We start from the raw sequence: 26476 nt of genomic DNA, 5'->3' as shown, positions 1-26476 counted from the left end.
TAATCGTTTTGTAATACTGAACCCGTACTGCATGATATTGACCTAAGGACTGGAGATTGATCCGAAAAAGTTGCACATTTGGTAGTGCGATGGCACTATCGTGCAAGGTTTATTGCAGTGGGTGTCTCTCGAACAGTTTGACACATATATCACTCCAGAATTATATTCATTGGTTAATAATATCACAAGGCGCTACGTCACTCGTCGAGGGCAGCTGTGGTCATAAGTAAATGAATGAATATTATCTAATTATTTTTAATTTAAATTTATTTTAAATATTGTCTAATTTTTATAATTCACAGAGATCGAACAATAGTAGACTCCGTGAGGTTGCGAATGATCCGAACCAAGTTCTTGCTATATGTAGTGACAACCAAAGCTATATGGAGGAAATTCATTATATGTACGATATATCTATTGTTCCCCCACCAGCTCCTAGACGTAGAGGACCTGTTCGGGAAGAGAATGATTTGATGAGGTTGCACATAATGTGAAGAGTTGCCCCTATGATGCAGACACAAAGTCAAACTGATTATGTTAGTCCGATGATGATGCTGCCAGCATTTGGTTCAAGACATTATGACTCAGAGGCTGGTTCTTCATCTTCATACGTGCATGGACATGGTCGGGGTCGTGGATAGCATAATGAAATTTCTTATTATGAAGCGCTTGCAGAGGTACCAGAGCAACATCAAGAAGACCCGAGCAACCTCAAGTTCGAAGTCGACGACGACAACCAGCTCGAAATCGACAACGTTCGCCTTTGGGACACATTGATTTTTGTAATTATTTTTATAATAAATGAGATATTTAATTTACATTCTTTATTTTTATGAGATATTATTTTTTTTAATTTATTCTTTTAGAGTTTAAATAATAATAAATATTTTTAGAAATTGTTTTTATAAAATGGAAAATTAAAAAAAAAAAAAAAAAAAGAAAGGAAGAAAGAAAGAAGAAGGACAGTGTGTAATAATTAAAAAGAAAAGAAAAAGGAAAATTTGTACGAATGACCCAAAATTGAAGTGTACTCTCGCTCTCTACAAAATCTCGCTATCTCGCTCAAAATCTCGCCTCTCACTCTCAAAACTCGCTCTCTTCTCTTTTTTTTATGAGATTATTTTTTTTAATTATTCTTTTTAGAGTTTAAATAAATATAAAAAAAATTTAGAATTTTTTTTTTTTTATAAAATGGAAAATTAAAAAAAAAAGAAAGAAAGGAAGAAGAAAGAAGAAGTCAATGTGTAATAATTAAAAAAGAAAAAAGGGACATTTGTACGGATGACCCAAAATTGGAGTTACTCTCGCTCTCTAACAAAATCTCGCTATCTCTCTCTCGGTCTCCACTTAAAATCTCGTCCATATTCACTCTCTTTGAAAATTATGGAAACCTCCTAAAATCTCGCTCTCTCTCAAATTCTCGTTCTCTCTCAAAATCTCGCTATCTCTCATAATCTCGCTCTCTCTCAAAATAATAATGGAAACCTTGGAAAAGTGAAAGGGCAAAGTCGAGGGTTCAAAATTCCAAATAATAATGGAAACTTATTTAAAAAAAAAAAAAAAAAAAAGACACGATATTTTTACAAATATTTTGAAAACAATAATATTTTCCTAAATAGTTTCTAAAAGGACAATATCCTTTTTAATTTTTCCGAAGATACACACCAATAATAAGTAAATAATTAATTTGAAAGTAAAAATAATTTAACTAATTATTTAATTAATTAATTATATATATATATATACACATCAAATTTTGTTAATATATCTACAATATCTTTCTAAAATCGAAATCTCAATGTTAATATTAACATCGGTATTTTAATTTTCACTAAGACCATGTCGTTAAATCATGTTATCTACATTCATGAAGTTAAAGAACAATAGTAGTATTTAAGTTCTTTATAGCTGGATCAAACTCGTTGTAGGATAATTATATGGGTTTTCAAAGTACAAGAAGCTCAGAAAATTTTACTCGAGAACATAGAAAATTTAGTAAATTAATTTGTAAATATAACCTACTAATATAATAATAACAACAACAATTAAAACGAGCATAACTCGATTAGGATGTAATATATGTTAGTGATTAAGAGATATGTAGTCTGCATCCTCACTTCTGATTGTCTAATAATAATAATAATAATAATATAATTTTGTTATTATTACTCACAACTTAGCCAAGTCCATTTATTCAAAACTACTAAAGTAATTTTTAGAGGCCGTTTGTTTAGCAGACATTCTAGAATTTCATGGAGTGGCTATCTTAATTATCGTGCTTGTTTTTCTATATTGTAAGATACTCAAGTATTTAGAGATTCCTAGGCATGTTAGAATATCCTTACAGAAATCAGAAATTTCAGATGCCTAAAACAAATATGGATTTTTCAAATTATCATATTCATGTTGAGCTCATCTTTTGAAAAGATGAATAATGCAAATAAAGAAAAGCATATATATATATATATATATGCTTTTCTTTATTTGCATTATATCTTATGAGCACATTGTAAAATATCTAAAATATGATGATAATTGTAGTTATACTCTCAAATTTTTTAATGAAAAAATTGAGCCCTTGGAATTTAAGAGGGTGTAAGTTTGAGCTCAAGTAAAACTTCGATTCACACACCCTTATGAGTTCCAACATGTTCCTGACCACTCTATCAATCATTAAATTTGAAAATTGAAAATACCATCGTTTTTTTAAGACAATGATGCTTTAGATTTATTTTTCTTTCTCGTCTTTTCAAAAGATGAAGATCTAAATAAAAAAAAAAAAAAAAAATGTTGAACCTATCTTTTGAAAAGACGAAGATTTTGCAAAACGACAAGATTTTGTTGTCAGTTTTAAATATGCTAAGTTAAAAATTTATTATTTACATCTCAGACAAAAGTTAATTACATTAATTTATCTAAATCCACATGCAAAGTTTTTTTTAAAGTTCATATATGTAAATTTTTTGTGGCATACTTACCGTCTGTTTAGATTGACTATAGAAAAAATATTTTTTAAAGAAATCATCTTTATTTAAACTTTTTTTATTAAAAAAATATTTAAAATATACTTTAAAAGTATTTAAAAAACTATTTTAAATGGTAGTCAAACACTTCAAATTTCTCCAAATAATTCATTTTCAAAATTAACTATTTGAAAAGTTAAACCAAATAAACTATTACCTCATTAAAAATCAAATTTGCCACTCATCTTTATAGATGGTTTTTTTTCAATCATATTTATAGTTCTCCAACATTCTCCAAAATTATAGAAATTTAACTTTATTAAGTTATTTATATAAATATTTAAAACGACAAAATGATAATTTATTTTCTTAATTTTGATGCGACAAATTCCATTGTATTGAAGGAAAAAAAAAAATTGACTAGTATTTGAACACGTCATTTTAGTTAGAAAATAAAAGATACTTAGCATTCATATTTTATTTTATCATTGTTGCCGCAAAGAACTCGCATCGCTACGAGCCCTCCATCAACTTATTTATCGTACTAATGTATAGACCAGGTAATCAGAAAGAGTAAGGTTTGAGCTCTCATTTGGATATTACTTATTTATTCTCTTTTAAAGATCATTGAATGAAGCTATTTACTACTCTTCTCTGATACTCATCTCTAGTTGTTAGGGTTGGTATCCTAAATCTCGTGGTTCTTCTAGTTTGTAAATTTTGTATATAAATTATTTATTTAATAAAACAAAGTATTGTTTTATTCGACATTTAGATTGCATTAACTCAATCCAATAAACTAAGATCCAATGTTATTTTATGTAACTCAAACATGCATGTGGTTGACATACAAATAGATCATATTTAAGTAATAACTTAATGGTTTGTAGTATATGGAAAAGACTGAGTGTCTTATCCTGGTGACACTACAAATATAGCCCATTTTGTAATTGTTACAAGAGTTTGTAACACTCTGATCCTGATCGTTTATGTGGAGATATATGAGGGATGATATCCTGTACAAAGAGTTTGTTGATTTTATGGGCAAAGAAGTTTCGGTATTCGTAGTATTTGAAGGTTGTTTGTGCATTTGTGTTGTTAGGAGAAGTAATCCATTGAAGACTGTTTTCAAGAGGTATTTCCTTTTTCTCCTTCAACACATGCTTATTATTATGTTTATTCATGTATGTTTATGTTTTTCTTTCACCATTTTTACGTGGTTTCTAAAACGAAGTTTGAAGACACACGCATTCACGCGCTTTCGTTGCAGAATTTAATTCCTTCAATAGTTACATATAATATTACAATATCAAGGTTGTGGTTCTCGAGGTTGCAGGACGCCAGAGTCGAGATCAACTCAGTTATTTCCAAAATTGTATACATTCTCTAGCTTGGATGGTCGACTTGAAACTCAAGGTTTCAACTTTTCTTATTTGGGACACACATTTATCATGTTATCTTCAATTTTCTCTTGGACTTGGACTTGTCTATGGGTTTTGAGCCTTCCATGAGGCAACCCACAACAATTATTATTGTTGTTTTAAAAAACCGCATTCATACCATTTTGAAGTTAACTATAATTGTCAATCAATTTTAGCGGACGTGTTTTCAAATTGTGACTATAATTAACATCATGTATTCTTCTTTTGTCAACAACAAACATTAAAACTGATCCCAAGATATACAAACTATTAGCTTTGTTTTTTTTTATTTTTTGAAAAAAAAGTATTACTTTTTAAAATTTAAAGAAAGAAATTACAATCATATCATGCCATTAGTTTCTACTTTAATGTTCATTCAAAGTCTAAAGGTGATGAATATGGGATAAAAAGTATGATACTATTGCCTATTATCTGTCGACATCATTGAGCACTAGCTTAGGTGCCGCATATTTAAAAATACCCTCAAAGCCCTTTAAAATAAATAACTCAAAACTCTCAAGCTACTAAATAAAACAATTGGAAGAGAAGTAGGAATATGATTAATAATATTTTTAATTAAAAACGGTGGACTAACCAAACCGGCGTTTAATCATTGTCTTAAGACAATTGATCAAAAGATAATATGGGCCGTCTGGTCAGGAAAATTAAAAGGATATTATAATTTTAGTAACTATTTAAAAAAATATTATTATTTTCAAATTATTTGTAAAAATATAACTCGAGAGTTTGGTCGAATTTTGCCCTCGATCTTACCTTTTCGTTTTTTCAGAAAGGTGAAACATTATTATTTTGAGAGAGAGCAAGATTTTGAACGAGACAGCGAGATTTTGATAGAGAGTACACTTCAATTTTTGGGTCATCCGTACAAATTTTCCTTTTTTTTTTTCTTTTTTAATTATTACACATTCCACCTTCTTCTTTCTTTCTTCCTTTTTTTTTTTAATTTTCCATTTTATAAAAACAATTTCTAAAAATATTTTATTATTTTATTTAAAGTCTAAAAAGAATAAATTAAAAATAATAATATTAAATACCTCATTTATATAAAAATAATAACAAAAATCAATGTGTCCCACAAGGCGGACATCATCGATTTCAAGCTGGTTGTCGTCGTCGACTTCAAACTTGAGGTTGCTCGAATTCTTCTTGATGTTGCTCTAGTACCTCTACAGGGGCTTCATAATATAAATATTCATTATGCTCTCCACGACCCCGACCATGTCCATGCACGTATGAAGACGAAGGACCAGCGTCTGAGTCATAATGTCCTGAACCAAATGCTGGCATCATCATCATCGGACTAACATAATCAGTTTGACTCTGCGCCTGCATCATAGGGGGCAACTCTTCCACATTATGTACAACCTCATCAAACTCATCCTCTTTCCGAACAGGTTCTCTACGTTTAGGGACTGGTGGAGGAACAATAGGTATATCGTACATATAATGAATTTCCTCCATATAGCTTTGGTTATCACTACATATAGCAAGAACCTGGTTCGGATCATTCGCAACCTCACGGAGTCTACTGTTGTTCGATCTTTGCGAATTATAAAAATAATTAGATAATATTTAAATAAATTTAAATAAAAATAATTAGATTATATTTATTTATTTACCAGATGATCCACACTGCTCCCAGACGAGTGACGTAGCGCTTGTAATATTATTATACCAATGAATATATTATGGAGTGATATATGTGTCAAACTGTTCGAGAGAAACCCCTACTGCAATAAACCTTGCACAATAGTGTCATCGCACTACCAAATGTGTAACTTTTTTGGACCAATCTCCAGTCCTTAGATCCATATCATGCAGTACGGGTTCGGTATTACAAGGCGAGGACATCCTGCTGAAAACCGAATTGTCTCATCACTCTGTCAGAAAAATGTCACTCACCAATATGAAAACATATGAGAGGACTATCGTCTGCCATATGTTTTGACCCATTCGTACAAATGATTAGGCAAAGTATGCATAATAATTTTGTACGGCTCCCAAATAATCTGAAACACAAAATATTATATTAGAGAATATTAAAGACAAATACAATAAAAATGTATATAAAATAATCAATTAGGTTCAGTGTAATGTACTTGTTCAGGTTGAAGCAGATCAAACATGTATCTATACTAGCTGACTACATGTGTAGCTGTCCTAATCACACAAAATTTGTCTCTCCGCCTCAATTTTTAAATTGATAATTTAGAATTTAAATTAACTAGATTAGTTATATAAAAATTAAATTGAATTAAAACAACATATCGAGAACCGTAGGCTCGTCCAACTAACTGAGCGTCATTAACATTTTGGGGAATCGGAGCAAGGGCAACATGGTGATAGGACCTCACACCTTTTTTAAATTTACTTGATAATAAAATCAAGGTTGACAATATTTTTTCAGACTTCTTCAATTATAGTCAATTTTAATATATGCACTTTCATTAAATTTACTCAATTATAGTTATTAGTTGTAACAAAATTCTATTATTGTTTTATTTTTTCATTAATGGTTATTAGCTTTTTTTCTTATTGGTCATGTATATATATATATATATATGAAAAGTAAATAAAGTAAAGACAATTATAAGCGATATCCTACTCATGAGCAAAATCCTCATGAGCGAGATCCTTCACCCACTTATCTCCTTGTCGAGGGTTGAAGTTTCGACTTATGTATGTCGAAACTTCAACCTTCAACAATTTATAGCGAGATTTCATTCTAGAGCGAGATCCTCATCACAAAATTAGTGAGATTTATGTATGTCAAAACTTCAACCTTCGACAACCCTAATATACATATTGTTTCCAAGTTTTTCTTTGTTTGTCGAGTTATCAACGTTTGACCTCTACATTAATCGAATCCTCAACCATCGACTTCTAACCTCGAACTCTCAAAACAACAATATTTCTCTAATAAGTTTCAAAACAATAATATTTCTCTAATAAGTTTTGAAAACAACCATATTAATATTAAAGGTCCGTCTGAGCTAGGGGTAATCAAAACAATTCCATAAACCGAACGGACCGAAAAAAACATGACAGAACTGATGTCGGTCGATCGATATAGCTTAAGATTTTACAAACGGGCAAACGGTCTATTGGAGTACATCCATTCCGACCGACCATCCAAGGTATACAATTTTACAATTTTTCTTTTCTTAAACGTGAGAAGGTTTGTGTGAAGAATGGAAAAAGATGACGTTGATGTGATGTCTCATTTTGTGTGCAGGCTGTTGCAATGGAAAAAGCCACCTTGGATTTTTAAAATACGTCTATAAAATTTAAAAAATCCTAATCGGTCAATCGATTTTAAATATATTCTCAAAACCGTCTACCACTTACCGACTGAAATCAATTGGATGATTTTTGGTGTTGGTTTATATCTAAAATCTATCCTATCGATTGATGCTCACCTTAATTTTGATGGTGTACAATTATAGCATAACTCGTGTTTCAAGTTCTAAATATAATAGTATTGTTTACCATTATATAGTCTACAATTATCTATAGTAATACTATTTAAAATCCAGTTTGTTATTGTGTTTATTATTTCTTATCTATCATCTGTCTCCATCTTTGTTATAACGTTTATTATTTATTACTTAAGTTAAAATAATATACATCCAAACACAGACTATTATAATCTAAACTAAAATAATTTGCATTTCAAACACAAACTTCTATAATTTAAGAAGTGATTCAGGTGCTAAATTGATTATTATAGTTTGTGGGTTATAATAGTTTATATTTGAGTACGTACCATTTTAGTTTGGATATAAAATAGTAAACACTATAACAATGATGGAAAGAGAGGATAAGTAAAAAATAGTAAATAGTGTGACAAATAGTAAACACTGTAATAAAAAATAATTTGAAATAGTAATACTATAGTTAATTGTAAATTATAATAGTTAAAAACATCAATTTTTACAACTGGAGCTTCGAATACGAGGTGGGCTATAATTGCTCACTCCACTAACTTGAAATTGGTGCCCCCAAACACACTCTACCGACTATTATAATCTTGGTTGTAATAACCAAATGAGCACCCAAATGCCCCATCAATCTCTAATTCTCTTTTCCAATTTTGTTTTAAGAAATTGGTTTAAATTCAAATTAGATTTCTAAGACTCATTTAGTTACTATTTGGTTTTTTATTTTTAGTTTTTAAAAATTGAGCATATAAACACGACTCCCACCTTTAAATGTCTTTCTTTGGTATTTACTTCCTACCAACGTTTTAAAAACTAAGACAAGTTCTGAAAACTAAAAAAAAAAAAAAAAAATTGAAAACTTGTCATTGTTTTTAAAATTTTGCTAAAAATCCAACTATTTTACTCAAGAAAGATGAATACCATAGTAAGAAATAAAGAGAAAATAAACAATTTTAAAAAATCAAATGGTTACCAAATGAAACATACATTTTTATAGTTAAAAGTTTAAGAATGTAATTGTTATTACTGAGAGTGATTTTTATAATTTGTCATTTTTTTTTAATATCAATTATCCAAATTTCAGAATCAAATTACGCAAATAGAGATGTATAATCTTTTGTTTGTGTTATGATGAGTTTATGCTTCTCAACTAATCTAATATAATAATAATACTTTCACACACTAGAACTCCTACTCTTTCATTTTCACTCTCACCTAGTTTATGACACCAAAGTTATTTTTGGTTGTTTTCAAAATCGGAATCAAACGATATTTTGGGAGTGAAATTCAGTAATTCGTGTAAAAATATCTTGAATATGCCCTAATTGGTTTTTTTTTTAAAAAAAAAATTGCAAATAAATAAATATATTAATTTTTTTTAAAAAAACAGAGTTATATTTACCGAAAAAGAGGATTCTCGGGGAAATGGTGTTTTTGGGAGAAGTCAACTTTGTCCAACTCCATTCTTTTGCCCAAAAAAAAAAAAGTTGACTCTGACTTCCCCTTCTTCAACCAAATTCAACTCTCTTCATCTCTTCCGACCGGATTTCTCTCGATGATTCTTTCTTATTTCTGTCGGTTACTACCGTCCAATTCGTTCTTATCCATTTCTTTGTCTGCTTCGCCGGCGATGCCTCTCTTGCTGCTCTTCTTCTGATTGGAATTTCAATTGGTTGGCCGCTGAATTTTGAAACCGAGTTTCGATCGTCTCCGTGTTCGACTCAGCTTTGCTGCTGTGGAAATTAGCGCAATTTTGGGAGTACTTTGGGCAAATTGTTGCTATTGTGATATCGGATTTTCTCACTCTCCGACGAAGATGGACTGATTTTTTTAAGGATTTGGCTGAATTTTGATGCGATTTTGATGGTAGTAAGAGAAATAAATGCTTCCCTGTATAGAGCTCGCGTGATTTTCTCATTGGATACTGTTTAAAGTCATAGTTACTATATCGTTTGATTTTTTGACCTCGTTTTTGCCTTACGATTCTGTTGCGTCGTTTTAGTCAATTGATCAACTGGACTTGCCTTTGCGCTTACTGCGCCGGCGAATGGCTGTACTTGCTTGTTGAAATTTGGATATAAACTGGCACCGGATTCTAGATATTTTTTACTTTCGGCTCAGCTTGATGATTGGGATGGAATGAATTGATTAAATAGTCTTATAGCTTTCTTAGTGTTTGGTCTTCAAAGATGGCTTTTCTTCTTGTTATGTCATCGATAATAGCTTCCATTACGGCCGTTTTGTTGATGCAATCGCCAGGAGTATTTGCTTCTGAGTTTATGATGGAATCAGGGGTTTCAAGAGGTAATCAGATTCCTTATTCAGTTTCGAAAGGTTGTGAACGTTATTTCATGAATGGGATTCCTATGGACAAAATTGTGTTCTGTAAGCTACTGCAGTTCTTGCGTGGATATCCTGGCATATTTGAGAATTCGAGGGGAAGTGATGATTGCTGTTGGGATAATTCATTCTGTAAGCACTGTACATTTTGGTTTTCATCTTGACACGTTAATCATGGAATTTTTAGTTCATAATTCCTATTTGTCAACTTCAGATGTGTTCTAGCTGACTTTACATGGTATGTATGTAATATGAGTTTTTAACTTTTTTGCAGCTGGTATACGAGTCAAAACATCAAGGAAACTGTTAAAAGAAGAACGAAAGGATGAATACATTAATCTTAAAGATGGCCAGTATCTTCATCAGAGGGCAAAAGAGGATCCAAAATCTTTTGCAACCTCCAAAAACATTGGAATTGCAGTAACTGGAACCTTCGTTTTATGTTGTGGTGTCCTCTGTCCTTGTTTCTATCGAAAGAGGAGACGCAGTGTTCAAAAACTTTCAGAAATAGAACAACAGTCAGGTGAGTCATTGGTCCTACCTGAATTCTTCTGCATTTTGTGATAATTAGGAGTATTGTTACTTATGGATTCTATGTCACCCATGTCCTACTAAGGGCTTTAAAACTAAATTGAGAGTGGCAACTCAATTTAGAATTTTTTTTTTCTCCCATTTGTGCCTTCTTACTCGGTCTTCAGTCACTCATTCTTCTCTATATGTCGATGCATACAGTATGTTCAAATGGTGTATTTGGTGTCTTTCTTTCAAGAAGCCATTTCTCTTCTTTGACATGACCTGGCGAGGATCAATTGTACTTGAAATGTGAGTTATTAATCCTTTCTTGCAGTGCATTTAGCCTCCACCATCGAAGCGATGAACTCTACTCCTGAGAAGATTCTAGCCAGTCCACTTCGGGTACCACCTAGTCCTAGATATTCTCCATCTCCAAAATTTAAACGTCTTGGATCTGTTCATCTTAACATGAGCCAAGTAGCTAGAGCAACTCAGGAGTTCTCACCAGCTCTCCGCATAGGTGAAGGAGGTTTCGGAACTGTCTACAAAGCACAACTAGAAGATGGGCAGATAGTTGCCATAAAACGTGCAAAAAAGGCAAGTATCTACTCTGTCTGATGTTTTTATGTACTTTGCTTCTATCTAATTGTGATGATAGTATATTGTAAGATCTCAAATTCTATGTATATTAGTGTTCATGCATGGACCTTATTCCCCATACAGAAGCAGTAAGTGGGGCAAATGTTGCACATCTAATCTGTTAACCTTAGGTTTGAAAACAACATCACTACGAGGACAATACTATATATTTCCTAGAGCATCCAGTTAAGTGGTTAATAGGCCTAAGTAGCCAGCCAAGCATGATATAATTTAGAATGACATGTGAGTCTACTCTAGGCATCTTGGGGATGCACCCTCCTGTGATGGGGAAGGCTTAGAATTTCATGAAAGAGTAATGCTGATGCTACTCAGCCTATTCTTATCACTGTGATAATAGTTAAAATCATGTGCTTCACATGGTTCTCAGGATCGAGTAGTAAGGACCATGTTGGACTTCTCATTCCCTTACTTGAACAGATGAATTTTAGATCCATATCTGGCGTTTCCCCTTTTCTCTCTTTGGTCCACTGACTCTGCAGACAACTCATGCAGGGAAAAAAGTTAGAGCCTAACAATTGCAGGACGTTTGAATCTAGATCGATTAGCAGGAATCATGATGATTTCCTGTTTAGTATGATGCTTCTTGAATGGTTGAAAGGACCATGTACGTAGAGGAAATAATATTTCAGATATTTACACATACTTAATCTTTTCTAGCAGAAGTCTTCTAATCTTCTTTGACTATGGAGTTCAAAATTGAATCTTTTCCGTAAAACAGAATCTCGTTAATCATGAACTTTAAAACATAAGGAAATAGTTATACACATTGTCGAATCTCGATCATTTCTGAACTCTATCCATTGTGTCGAGTCTTCCAAGGACAAGGAAATGACTATCGAGATTCTGTACACATAAGGAAGCAGTTAACAAATTATTGGTGTTCTGTAGTTAACAAATTATCCTCTCAGAGTCCCTTCCCTCTTGCATAAGGAGCACCAATGCAGGCTTCGGGCAAAGGAGGGATTCACTTTCTGAACTATATCCATAGTGTTGAGTCCTCTAAGGGCAAGGGTTTGTCCTTACGAAGTCTTTACACTAATTAGGGAACTTACAATTCCAAAGAGCCTTTGTAAAGTGGGAGGGGAATATTGAAGCACCTTTCATGATTTTCATGAAGAAAGGTCTTATCAAAAACTTGCTTGTCTTTGAACGTGAAGGTGAAAAGAGTTGTGCCAAGTCATGAGAGTATATAGTCATATCCGTTTTGTATCATATAGTCACTTGCAATATGGACATGTTCATCTGTTTGGTTGCTTTTTGTTAAAAAAAGAAACTAGCAAATGAAAAATAAACTGTCCTCAATATTTTAATAGGGAAAAAAATAAATTGGTACCCCTATACTTTGGGTGTAATATCAAGTAAAAATTGGTGAATTGTAACTATTTTCATTTGATTCTATTTAAAATCGAGTTAAAATTATTAATCAATGAAATGTTTCTTATTAGGAAAAAAAAAAAGGTTAAAATCACATAAAGAAAATTATTCTTTGCCTAGAGTACTACCAAACTAGAAAGGAAATTTGTCATGCAAATTTTCCTAAATATGTAGAGAAAAATAGAGTGAGAAGAAAAAAATGAAAAATTACACATATAAATGAAAGTTGTTGCTATCCATTTAGTTCTAACATTTCTTTTCCTAATTTTTTTGTTGGCCCTTGCATTTGAAGAAGTTTTATACTTGTGAGAAGTATGAATTAACGATTTTAGAACAAAATCCTAATGGAGGGTCTAAGTTGATTCATTAATGAAAGTATAAGGTTTTAATTGATCCAATAATTAATTTAGAGTTTTAATTGATACAATCCTTTGAAGTTGTGGGGTATAAATAGTTTCTTTTTGTCCTTTCTAATGCGAAAAAAAAGTTAAAAAAAGTTCGATTTCTTGACATATAATAATGGACATGTTTGATGCGATTAGTAAGGAAGAATGTTGAGCAAGAGTTTCTTAAACTCTGGCTTCTAGTTCTAAATGGGTGCTTGTATAATTAAAAGGGGGTGTTTGGCTCACCAACATGAGTTGAGTTATCAACTCATTGTTTCGCCTACCAACTTTAAATGTTGGTGGAGTTGAGTTGGTATATTTTACCAACTCACCCCAACTCTCCTTTTTTTCCATATTTTCAATGGCTCTACCCATCGGCCACTGTCACACTCCAAGAACTAACCCCGGACTCTGACAGCCACCTCCGATGACAACTTCGGCGGACCAACTTTGGCAACCAATTTTGGCCTCCGACAACCACCTCCGGTGATCCAACTCCGACGACCACCTTCGCGCTACCAACTTCGACGACCAATTGGCTTCGACAACAAACTCTGATGACCAACTCCAACAACCACCTTCGTACGTTCCGACAACCACCTCCGACTACAAACTCCGATGAAAATCACCTTCGATGATCAGCTTTGAGCGAGCAACTTCGACGACCAACTCGAGGCTTCGGCAACCACCTTCGACAACAAACTCCAACAACCAACTCTAATACAATCTTCATGCGACTAACTTCGGACTCTTACAGTCACCTCCGACTACAATTTCCAGCGAAAATCATATTCGATGATCAACTTCGACGATCGCTCTCTCCTGACCAACTCCGAGATTCAAAAACCACCTCCGATGATAAACTTTGACAACCAACTCCAATACACCGTCATTTGACCAACTTCAGGCTCCGATGACCACCTCCGACTACAAACTCTAACAAAAATCATCTTCGATAATCAACTTCGACAACCACTCCCGACTACTATAAGACTGATGACTGTTAAGGTATGTTTTAAGGTTGTTGATTATATAAAAAAAATATTATTTTGTCTACATTAAGTGCAATATTTATACGTAATGAATCCACATATCAAATGAGTGTTAATAATATTTAGACAAAAAGTATGTATGTAGTTGAAAAGTATGTAACATATAACAAAAAAAACCGTAAATTGAAATTTTTTTTCCTGGAATATTTTCCAGCAAGAATTAGTGAAAAATAAAGATTTGTTCTCTGATGATCTTCCAAATTTAGAGGAAATGAAAGTAAAACTGTTGAAGAAATGTGGTGACATTCTATTGGTTGTTACGATGATGGGGGAGATTTAACTAAAGAAATTCATGACATAGTAAAAATATAGAGCAACAATAGGAAGAAGAAGAAAAAGAAGAAGATGATAATGAAATTCATACAGAAAAATTAGTTAGAATCAAAAGTTTTGATTTCGCTTTTGTTTCTCATTTTATTTAACCATATTTCTACAAGAAATGTAATGGGTTAATTGTTATTCATAGCCCAAAAAAGAAAGAAAGAAAGAAAAGTTTTAAACATTAAAAGAAAAAATTGTAATTCATATTTTATTCAAATCAAGATGGGTAGAATTATTGATTAAAAAAGTTCCAAAACAAAAATAGTAATCATAAAAGCATATTATTTAGAGTCCAAAAAACTGCATAAAAAACCCAAACATATGAACTCAACTTTGCACCTTAAACACATACATATGAACTCAGACTAAATAACTCTGCACCCCAAATACAGACATATGAACCCCACATATATATGAACTCCACAGGCATATGAACTCCAGACATCCTATCTCAATTCAGTACTCCAAACTGCCCCAAAGAGGTACTATTAAAGATGATTTGTGTGTTGTATAACGTCCAGGATCTTGTTATCAAGTCAGCTATAGAGGTTTCTTTATCCATTTTATATTATTACCTCTATAATAGTGTTCTTTGGGGATTGATATTTGTATCTCTAACACGATTATTTTACAGGAACAATTTGAGAATTCACGAACCGACTTTGGCAGTGAAGTAGAATTACTGTCCAAAATTGATCATCGGAGTCTGGTTAAGCTGCTAGGTTATGTTGACCATGGAAATGAGCGTATTATCATTACGGAATATGTAGGAAACGGAACTCTTAGAGAACATTTGGATGGTAATGTTTCCACCCTGTGGAAGACTAAAATTAAACTATCGTTTAATGGCGATGGCTTCATCAAGGCTCATTGACTGCGCTTTTCTCCTTGTAGGTGTACATGGGAAAGTATTGGATTTCAATCAGAGACTTGAAATTGCCATTGACATTGCTCATGGCCTAACTTATCTCCATCTATATGCAGGTTAGAAACTCTTTTATTAGTCGGCTCATTCTGGAAATGTCATTCATTTTCTGATACCGGGGAGGGCCAATTTTGGAAGTGGACAGAATTACTAACGCAACATATTAATTTGATCGTGTGTATTTTTTAATACAGTAAAAGTGTTTTATTATTATTATTATTATTTTTTTTAACTTTATTAAAGTAGACATTTGGGGCGTATTTGAGACACTAGACCCAACATAGTTTTTCTTCTTTTTTTTTTCTTTCTTTTTCTAAAATTGAATCTAAGAGATGACTATCTAAGTTGAAATTTTTGTGGACTTGCAATTACTATTCAAAATTCCTTGCTAAGAACATTTTTCTTTTATATCCCAAAGTATTTGAGTCAATTTGTGCACACTCGAGACAACTACTTGACCTTCCTAGATTTGATTGACAAGAAGAATGGTAGCATATTAAATTTAAATCTTAGGCAAGTGGTCATCATGAATTGAACTCATTTTTTCTAAGTATTTTATTATTGCCTCATTGACCACTAGGCCAACCAAGGGTGATTTTATGATAACGGACTACATAGAAAATAACTTTTAAAAAACCATTGTTCAAATTTGTGTTCATTGAACTTCTATCTAAAAGAATGAAGTATTGCTTCTGAAAAGCCGTTTTTAAACAACCTTTTGATTTTTTTTAATTAGTAAATTATTAAATATAATTGAATAACTGTTCAACAATTCTTTTGTGTACACTAGCAACTGTTAACTAGAGGAGTTCGTTTACAATTATTGAATCAATGAATTGATTTACACGGAACCAAGTCTCCCTGCTCAGATTTCTTGAACTGTTGTTTGGAATGATGGTATTGGATCTTTTTTTTTTTCTTTCCAGCCAGTTAACCTTTACTTCTTGTTTACGACAGAGAAGCAAATTATTCATAGAGATGTGAAATCTACCAACATTCTTCTTACCGAAAGCATGAGAGCAAAGGTGGCGGATTTTGGATTTGCAAGGCTTGGCACTTTGGGTACCGAACAAACGCACATTTCAACTCAAGTGAAAGGAACAGTTGGTTACCTTGATCCAGAGTATATGAAGACCTATCAACTTACCACTAAGAGCGATGTCTACTCATTTGGGATTTTACTCGTAGAAATTCTAACAGGACGCCGTCCATTGGAAGTGAAGAGGCCTCCAGACGAGCGGGTCACAATAAGATGGGTGAGTTAAACATTCTAATCATTTTCTTGGACACTTCTGTTTGGAATTGTAAAAAACTTGTCAAGTTCAGGTGATTTTTCTTAAGGAAGATGGACCAATTGATCTATATTTGCGACTTGCAAACTCCCCAATAGATGGATTCAAAAAATTAGATCCTTCATCTAGAATCTGATGCTGCATCATGTCTATCTATATCTATAGCATGATTTACTGATTTATATTTGACGGATGGAATTCTGTTATCATGTTCTTCATTTTGGGTTTATTTATTTATATATTTTTATTTTTTTTTTACCTTGAGGGGTGGATGATAGGGAGGATCATATGAAGCACACAGAACTACTCACAAGTTTAAGAGTGTTCATTTTGTTATAGGATGCAGTGCATTTCACATCTGATCACATTCTGCATAAGAAGTTCGATAAATTTATCAGATAGCTCACAAGTTAGTTTGTGTGTTATGTGTTATGGTTAAACCGTACCACAAATTATCGTGTGAATTGTCTGAAAGTACGAACTTTATTCATTGTTTCGGAAAGAGCAAGCTTTCGTTTATTTGCCTGTCCACTTGATTTTACTTGGGTCCAACCTCTCAAGTTGCTTCTTGTTTCACTTTGGTATTTTGCAGGCTTTCAACAAGTATAGTGAAGACAAAATTGTGGAAACCTTAGATCCTTTGATGGAGGAAACTGTGGATGCAGACATTGTCGTTAAAATGTTCGAATTGGCAATCCAATGTGCAGCACCAGTTCGAGCGGACCGTCCAGACATGAAGTTAGTTGGGGAGCAGCTGTGGGCAATAAGAGCAGATTATATATCACAGAAGAAGGATAAAGCAAGAGTGCCTTAGAAAGGTGTGTTTGTTGTATTTGAAACTCCTTAGGTGATCAAGCAATAGTGTGATTCCATTAATTTACCATGTCATTTGCAGTTCACCTCCACCACAACTCTGTTCCACGCTTGTCATTTTACACCTTCAACCTCCTTCAGCCTTGTTTAAATCACCTATTAATTTAGTGTTGTTTTTTCCCCAGTTAACCTTGTTTCAATATATAATTTTTGTCTATAATTCAAACCTATCAACATCCCCTTTTGACTATTGTATAAAAAGAAATTTACATTCACGATTTGATGGTGTATAAGATTGTGGTCTTACTTTCATTGTCTACAATTGAAAACGGACTTCAAAGTTTATGGTTTTCATATATATATATATATAACTATTAGGTCTGTTTAGGGGGAGATTGGATTAGTTAAGGGATAATTTGATTCCAACTAAATTATTGTATTGTAATTTATCTAATTCCAATCTATAACATTTTATTTTATGGGTGTTCCGAAAAAGTGAAAATTGTTTGAAAATTACTTATATATAAAATTTGTTAAAACCAATTTGAGTATAGCAATTAGTTAAATGTGTTATATTATTAATTAAAAGGTTAAAAGGTTCAAGTGTTTTTTTCCTACATCTTTTAACTCATCATGCTTATTAAAAAAGAGTCGTATGATTGAACTATTTTGTTACTAACCTTGCGGTAATAAACAATTATGTAACTAATTTTTTTAAAAAAATGGATCAAAATGCAAGATTTTCATTCGAAAAGTCATTTGTGCAACCACTTTTTGCATTTCAAGCTCGTGGTAGCATAAAACACGTTCAGTTCGCACTTCAAAAAAGAATCGCAAAAATGTTCGTGTTCTATACTAGTCGATCTAATTGAATTACTTCCATTTTCATCATAATAGTTTTCAATTCATGAACCTAGTTTTATTTTTAAACAAGAAACAATGATAAAATAAAAAGGACATCCATGAAAAAATAATAATAATGACAGGTTTAATTATTACACAGAAGCAAAGGCGAAATATTTGGATGGTAAAGTTGCCTGGGGAGTACTACACTAATATAGCCACTGGCCATCATCATCTGTTCAATTCAAAAGCTGGCCTGCTAAAAGTGAACTATATAAAGCAAAGGCAAAGGATCAGTGAAGGGTTTGAGGTCCATCCAAACAATATACATTCCCAAGCTTAATGAACCCATTTGAAAAGCCAAAGCTAACCATCTCTGTAAAACAGAGGCATATTAAAAGTCTACTTCCTTACACAAAGCAGTTTTAAGCTTATTGTACCCTAGGCGCTTAACGGCTGATATCAAGAGGCCATGCCCTCATCAATCACCATCTGAATATGTTTCTTCAGTTTTCTCCTTCGACGGTTACGGGCCCTGCATACACAAAACTTTGTTAGTGATCATTGGCAAGAACTTTCACAAACTGCATCAAATTTTATTGTTGGTGTTGTGACATAAACAAACCAACAAGTAACGAGTTAAGAACAAGAAGAAATCGACACATAAATTTACGTGGTTCACTAACAGTGTGTTAACTACGTCCACGGGCAAAAGGAAAATCGGTTTTATAATCTTTGAGGAGATCTGAATATAGAATATGTAGATAATGTGCAAGACAAAATATGAATAAAAACCGAAACCAAAGGCCTAGTCCTCTTATACTACTTGGAAGTCGTGACTTTCGTATGCCTTTGAGATGTGGGACAATAGATTCAATGCATCTCAACATCTGATTTCTTTTGTTTAGCCGTTAAATTAGAAGCAATATGAAATAGGCTTGCCTTAAGATGAATGCATGCTCCTAGCAGTGGTCTTTCTTCTGGTAAAATAACCTACTTTTGGAGTTTACAGCAGCTGATGAGAAAAAGTGGGAGAGAAGACCAAAGGGTAGAAAATTGTTCTATTGGTTTGTTTCTCCCTCTAATTCCTCTCTTCAGAATGAGCAAACGGCTCCAATGATAATTCTATTTCCTTGGATTGTGAAGAGATGCCCCTAGTAAAGTGAGATACAGGAAAAGAAATAAACATCTAATCTCTCCATCTCAACTGAATCAAGACTAGAAATCAACTTTACTTGTAAACTAAAGACATGAAGACATTTCCACTTTTGATTCCTTTCCTAGAAACACGTCCGTAAGTCATTTGCAGAAGACTAGACTTGCTATCCTATTTGTTTACCGATTGAACTGTAATTCTGATTGACCGGAGCCCTTTTATAGTATAGGTTTTTGTTTTTGACTCATTGCGTTGAGATTTCCTTTCTCTCTCATCCATCTCATTTTTGCGATGGAAGCTTGAATTTTCATTTAGAGAAGGAAAGAAGAACAAAGAAATTATAACACAAGAGTACAATAACACAAAAGTTCACTAACCAGTATTGATTGCGTAAAACGAATGCATCTGTTGCCACTTTCTTCCCATCATCGTTTCGGTTCCAATGGTACAATGCATGAGTCCTGTTTTTTATTTCCAAAGTTGAATGCCCATAACTGGCTTCTCTAAATGCTGAGTACTCTGGTTGTGGATCTTTAAACCTAATACAGACGGACAGACCATAACACAATTGAATCTTGTATCTAAACATCAGTGAGCAAATTTTTAATGAATGCATATCCAATTTACCTTCCAGCAAGACCTTCCTGGTTACCACCATCTCCAACTGTAATGTATACAGGAGCTGATTTGTCTGGTACGATGTGATGATCGCCACTTACATTGTTGTGTACGCTTGAAATTCGATACTAAAAATAAGAAGGAAAAAATAAGGGAAATAAAACTCGGATCCAAATAAGGCAACAATTGTAATAGGAGAGAAACGGTGTGTTACTGTTACATGAACTTCATAGTCCACACATTTATTTAAGTATAAGAGAATGTAGAGGAGGAATATATATTTAGACCACCCTATCTATCTGACAGAATAGGATACATGATGACCTCGGAAATATTTGATTTGAACATCACCACTGTAATAGAATGAAGTTTTGAGCGACATAAAAGAATAAACCAAAATCTATGCTTTTTGTGGAGTAAAAATGCAATAACTTTGAACTCAAGGATATAGTTGTACAACCTCTAGAATAGATCTTGTTCAAGTAAGATCGTAGTAAGAACTCAATAACTTGTTTAGAAAATTTCATCCAATGCTGGCTAATAATTGAGGTTAGCTGATTATCTTGTCAAAGTATAATAATGTACATGCAGATTATGATACAACATGCAATGTTCATCAAAACTACATAAATTTATATTGACATCTTACTCAAAATTTTACCTTCCAGACCCTGGCAACTACTGAACAATCGATTATAATATTTTTGGTTAAAAATATGGGAGTAAGAACTATATCTGCCTGATGAAGTTTGCTTGTTCATCAACTACACCATTTCGTGAATCTCAATTTTCCAAAGCTTATATGAATTATAAAGGACTACAAAATTTGAATGGCATTATAACAAAGCAACAAGGTAAAAATTTATCTAACAAAGTTGCACATGCAGAAAAATATATCCCAATCTATGCATAATCACCACACTGCTTAAAAAGGAAGGAGCAACATACCGATCGTTCATAAGCATGGACATGGCCGGCAAAGATAACATCAACTCTGTACTTTACGAACAAACTTTCAAATACTGACCGCATACTATCACCCTCCTCGAAATGTGCTTCATTACTATTGTAGATTGGAACATGCATAAGAACAATCAACCATGGCGTCTTCTCCCGATCGACCCTTTCCAACTCTTCATGAAGCCAGTGCCATTGAGGTGTGTACTTCACTGAAATAAATAATTGTGAAGTTTCTAAGAGGGGAAAAACACTTTAAAATTAACAACCTTCATAATTGATTTAAGATAAACATAAGATGTGATGGGATAATGGATATGAGCTCACTATCTAAGCACCTGTTTATGTGTTCAAACTAGATCCATTTTTCAAAGACGTTGGAGTGATTGGAATCCTCCCTGCGATGTTCTAACTTATCTTTCCAATCTCTCAAATATATGTTTAAAAGCTATAATACTATCTTGTACGGATACAAATATGGGGACCCAAACACACCCACAACCAAAAAGACAAAGAAGGAAAGAAAAGAAAGGAAAACTAAATTAAAAAATCTCTTGATCTCCAATTTTGGTAGCAATAAGTAATTAATGTGCAAACCTAATGTTGATGTACAAATAAAAAGGCAATGAAAGGAATGAGAACTTCCAACATGAAGAACAGCAACTATTAAAGAGCTTAACTGGTCGCGCAAAGCAAGAATATGTATGTTTAGTATTTACCAAATGGAGAGTAGGCAGATAATACTATAATATGAGCAGATGCCCTTCTGATTGCATACCAAAGAGGACTGCTGCTTTTGGATGCTAAATAAGGTGTCAGATACCGATGAATATAGGACTTGAAAGGTTCAACTTCACCCTACAGATCAAACGTAAATAAATAAATAAATGAAAAAAGAAATTCTATCAAAGAAAAAAGAAGGATAAATATTACAATTAGTTGACTCCATACTTAATAAAGCCGACATATATTTAGTTAAACCAACATAAAGCAGAGTGAACTTAGAGCATTTAGAAGTTATATAACAACATATGTTTTGATTTAGCAGGACAATATATTTTCCCCAATTTCCAGGCCAGTGACTCAGAGGCAGATTCAGTATTTAAATTCAGAAGAGAATTTACTTATACAGATACCATAAATACAGTATTTACATGTCCACATAGAATAATTATCAGTTTAAATATTTAAATGCGAAGAAAATATGCAGACACATCAAACAAGGAAAACATGGTTAAAGAATATATTTACTTAGTTAGAATTGAGATTATATTATTCGATGATTGAATATTTAAATGGTTTAGCATGTCAGATACACATAGTAGTAAAAAATAAAAAGATCAATTTCAAAATTTTTACCATGTAAGGCATGTACTCTATTTCATGATTTCCAGCAGACCAAATCCAAGGTTGATATGCTGCACTTTGCTCCGCAAATCGACCCCATGTATCCCATCTTAGACCGACATCATTAAATTGATACCTATCAGCATAAGAGAGATCTCCAAGAAACAATACTGTCTGCCCTCCACTCTTCATATAATGCTTAAGAGTAGAAAGAGAATTAAACGTCTGACCCAAATCACCTGGAGCATAGAATAGCTGTTTAGAACTGAAGCAAGAGGGCAAAATAAATGACCACAAAAGTCTACTAGATGCAAAAGTAGATTGAACAAGATGTGAAACGTAGAAGGACAAGAGAATCAGCCTACTTGGTAAGTTTAACAAAAGATATCTTTTTCTTTGGGGAGACTACAGAGGGGAAGGGGCCAGGCACATACCATATAAAATGAAAGTGACTTGAGAGGAGAAGATACTGATTTTCTAAGCCCCTCATGACATTGTTTAATACCATGATCACCACCATTTATTAATTTAGTTGTAAATTTTTGTTTATGATTTATGATCTATCAATACGTCATCTCAAATGAAATCATGAGAAAAAAATTGCTAATGATAAGCAATAAATTTATGGAAATAAAAAGTTAATACATTAATAGATTCTTATTACAGATATTGTTATCAGCATAGTTTCATCAATTCAAACGTTGAGAAGTTCTATCATTTAGTAATAGTTTCTAGAAAACCTCTTGAATGAAATTCTACAATTATATAACTATTATTCATTTTCATATGGTATTAAATCACTAGCCGAGCTCGGTAGCGTGAGCTTGCTACCTCTAGCAGAGGAGCAAATTATACATGAAAAAGGAAATTTGAGTGAGATTGCGCCATTAAATATGGTATTAAATCACTAATATTCATTTTCATATGGTACTAAATTAAATCATATGGTATTAAATTTTCATATAATACTCATTTTCATATGGTATCATTTAAAATTATTAAACTACTCAACCATTCAGTTGAGAAACAATGATAGATAAAAAAAATATTGCAGAAACAAGAATCAAATTTTCAATGTTTGTTGAACCAAGAGAGGAAATGGAAAAAGTGAAAGGGTGGATTAAAAAAAAAAAAGAACAAATAATTTCTAATTGAAATAAAACAAAAGGCAGTTATGAACTTTACATGACAGTTTACCCTTATATAAGAACAATTTACCCGAATAAACCCTGATCATTTTTTTTTTTTTTTTGGCAACTTAAAACATCATTAAAAATGGAAAATCATAAACTTGAAAAGTACCAAAGAAAACTGAAACTTTATATCTAACTTTAAAGAAAGAAATAAAACACCAAAGCTGAATTCTCACCAATTATCCCAAATTTGTAAGAAGCATCTGGATCAACCTTTGGGGGTGTCTGGAACCAGAATTCTCGAGCAGAATCACCACTCCCAATCTTGTAATAATACTTGGTATCATACTGGATCAAGGGGACACCATCAAAACCATCAATGGAACATATTTTCAGAGAGACAGCATGCTTGTCTAGTCAAGAGAAGAAGAGAGTTGCAGTAATCTTGGAACCAAACACACATACTGCATATCAAATTAGCTAATAGTCCATGTCAAAAAAATCATGAGTTCGTGTCAAAATTTAGACGAGAAACCATTCACATCAGTGGGGGGAGAGCCTAATGAAAGTCAAGATACATCGAAGAAGTTTGTATAAGTGGTGATTTTTAATCTCTGAATTCCCATATGCAATTGCCAGCTTGAAATTATAAGTAAGCTTAATATTCCCATCGCTCAGAAAACTACATTCAGTTACCTTGAGGTCAGCAACAAGACAGTGATGAATGTAACCGGACTTGTATTTATAAAAGGTGTAGTTTGTCACTGCTCCCTCTGCAGTGAACTCATAACTTCCGTCTGACGTACCATATTGTACACTATTGGGCTCTGGCTCATCAGGTGTTACCCATGAGATAATAACGGCCCTGCCTTCATAGTCACCCTGGGTGATATGCACCTACAAGGAAGTGATGGGAATATTCTTATTATCTTTGTAAGAAAAAAAAGAAAAAAAGAAAAAAGAAAACTTCCACAAGAAACAAAACAGAAAAAGTAAGAAGAATAACGTGTCCCATTTTTCCAGATAATGTAAAAGCATTAGGAAACACAGAGTCACAACTCAAAACCCAATTCTGTAAGAGAAATGACAAATGACTTTCTATAAAGTGCCCAATCCAAAGACAAGAGAAGCTCCAAAGCAAACATTAAGTCTATTTTTCAGACTGTTTATCCCCTCCCATCCAAAATTCAGTTCAGGAAAAAGAAAATCATGACAACCGATTTAAATAAACTTGTAAATCCTTTTATTCCCAATTATAAAGCCACATAACGAACGTGGAAAGTGATCACCCAGACATATGGCAAAGGATTAAAATAACACGCTACAGAGAAAAGAAGCAACAAGCAATTGGGGGTAAAGGATTGTTTTAAACCAAGGCCATTTTTTATTCGAGAATCAGGTATAAGGAGAGAGAATGCAAACATTCTTGTTTTCTAGTTATTGTGGTAACATATCCGGTCATAGAAATTTTAGTAAAAGGAAGGACAACAGACAACTATGTCAATAGCCACAGTTATATTACACAAAATGAAATTTAGTACCAAAAATATCAAGGTCTTACCTGTTCGGGGGTATTGTAACCTTTTGGAACAGCAAACACTTCATTATCAAGAGGTATATCAATGGATGGCCACTCTGATCGAATAAACGAACTAGTGATCCCTGCGTCCCCAAAGCCCAGATAGCTAATAAATATGCACAAAGAAAATGCAAGATGAAGAAACAAGAACTGCAGCTTGGAATTTCCCATCATGATTGGTGATTCAATCAACTGCATCAAGACAAAAAAGAAATATTTCGTCATGGATTAGAACTTCAACAGTTAAAAGATGATTGAAAACAAAAAAAAGGGAGTTCTCTATGAGAGTGATGAAGACAAAAAAGCAGAAAATTTCAAAATCCTAACATCAAAATTTTACATTAAACGTAGATAGGCAACGAGTTCTACAATCAACCTCAGTACTCAACAACAAAACCAAGTAACCATCAACAGATAGATGTGTTAAGTCCAAATTCTCAACCTCACAAAGCAAAGCACCGTTATAAATATCAATCAAACGGCATAATTAATCACGAAATTCATATAACGAATGACAACCTCACGAAATCACAACTCGAACTACACGTATCAAACCTAGCTCCATTTCGCGTCCACCTGTAATATTTTCCCCACGAAGTGGCAGCATACACACCATACTCTTCATTCTATAGGATGAAATCACATCCAAAAACCCGAAACGGACAAAAATCTCACAAAATATTTTCACTTAGCAGGAAAACCAACAGTAGTTAACAATTGCAAGCCAATGACCAAGTGAATTTCAATCGGATTATAGGCAGAGACAAAGCAAGCAAGATACCAAAAATCAGAATCATTTTCCGGCGAAGAACGTGGGTGATCAGTTGTGTGCGAGTGAAAGGGAAGAACCTGAACATTTGCAGAGAAGAGAGTGAAGACGATGGATTAGATCACACCAACAAGAGATAATATCCTCCACTGAGTGGATTGTTGGGTTGAAGATGAAACTTGAAGAATGGCGAAATTGATGCGTAAATTAGCAGCGAAGAAACCATTGACAAGGCGTAGGTTAGAATAGCGTTCTCATCTCGTTCCTCTTCGCGGGGATATTCCGTGGTTAGATGGCAAATCAATTTGGACAACTTTCGTATTAAAATAAAAACTCGTCTTCGTCATTATTTATTTATTTTTCATTTTTTGTCGTTGAGAAAAATACGATTTTTTTTTTTTTTTAAAAAAATAATGCTTTTTAAAATATAATGACAAAAATAGGATTAGAGGGAAACTTTTTCTAAGAAAGGTATTTTGGGAAACTATTGATAAAATTGGGGTAGTGTAATTGTGTACGGGATACATGATTTCCATGTAGCAAACTCGTGTAC

The 26476-nt window shown here is 33.0% G+C and overlaps 2 protein-coding genes across 3 annotated transcripts; one reads left to right on the top strand and one right to left on the bottom strand.

Annotated features, from left to right (window-relative positions):
* The first annotated feature begins 9273 nt into the window (after positions 1-9273).
* Positions 9274-17840, top strand: LOC120071493 (calmodulin-binding receptor-like cytoplasmic kinase 3). Its single transcript, XM_039023809.1, has 7 exons — positions 9274-10317; positions 10460-10708; positions 11033-11295; positions 15126-15291; positions 15386-15475; positions 16374-16672; positions 17301-17840. Exons 1-7 carry the CDS (start codon positions 10035-10037, stop codon positions 17520-17522), a joined length of 1572 nt encoding a protein of 523 aa, XP_038879737.1. The 5' UTR covers positions 9274-10034; the 3' UTR covers positions 17523-17840.
* A 640-nt stretch (positions 17841-18480) lies between these two features.
* LOC120071495 (bifunctional purple acid phosphatase 26) lies at positions 18481-26231 on the bottom strand. 2 transcript variants are annotated; one of them, XM_039023811.1, is made up of 10 exons: positions 25936-26231; positions 25137-25346; positions 24272-24472; positions 23812-23923; positions 22455-22681; positions 21815-21953; positions 21087-21307; positions 20148-20266; positions 19898-20059; positions 18481-18899 (listed from the first exon to the last, which is right to left on the bottom strand). In XM_039023811.1, exons 2-10 carry the CDS (start codon positions 25326-25328, stop codon positions 18827-18829), a joined length of 1446 nt encoding a protein of 481 aa, XP_038879739.1. In that variant the 5' UTR covers positions 25329-25346; positions 25936-26231; the 3' UTR covers positions 18481-18826. The 2 variants fall into 2 exon arrangements, with proteins under 2 accessions (XP_038879739.1, XP_038879738.1); XM_039023810.1 differs by having other exon boundaries at positions 26004-26230.
* Between the last annotated feature and the right edge of the window lie 245 nt (positions 26232-26476).

This window comes from Benincasa hispida, chromosome 2, assembly GCF_009727055.1.
Source record: "Benincasa hispida cultivar B227 chromosome 2, ASM972705v1, whole genome shotgun sequence".
Classification (NCBI taxonomy): Eukaryota; Viridiplantae; Streptophyta; class Magnoliopsida; order Cucurbitales; family Cucurbitaceae; genus Benincasa; species Benincasa hispida.
The sequence above is the reverse complement of the archived record's forward strand: the minus strand, read 5'-3'. Positions and strand labels throughout refer to the sequence as shown.

What these genes read in the sequence shown, in the direction of transcription:
- LOC120071495 (XM_039023811.1), bottom strand. Translation starts at nt 25,328, where the DNA reads ATGATGGGAAATTCCAAGCTGCAGTTCTTGTTTCTTCATCTTGCATTT. An exon ending in TTACAAATTTGGGATAATTG is followed by an intron (nt 22,682 to 23,811) that starts GTGAGAATTCAG and finishes TCTATGCTCCAG; the next exon opens with GTGATTTGGGTCAGACGTTT. An exon ending in GTTTTACGCAATCAATACTG is followed by an intron (nt 18,900 to 19,897) that starts GTTAGTGAACTT and finishes TTGTGTATGCAG; the next exon opens with GGCCCGTAACCGTCGAAGGA.
- LOC120071493 (XM_039023809.1), top strand. Translation starts at nt 10,035, where the DNA reads ATGGCTTTTCTTCTTGTTATGTCATCGATAATAGCTTCCATTACGGCC. An exon ending in CTGTTGGGATAATTCATTCT is followed by an intron (nt 10,318 to 10,459) that starts GTAAGCACTGTA and finishes ACTTTTTTGCAG; the next exon opens with CTGGTATACGAGTCAAAACA. An exon ending in AGAAATAGAACAACAGTCAG is followed by an intron (nt 10,709 to 11,032) that starts GTGAGTCATTGG and finishes CCTTTCTTGCAG; the next exon opens with TGCATTTAGCCTCCACCATC.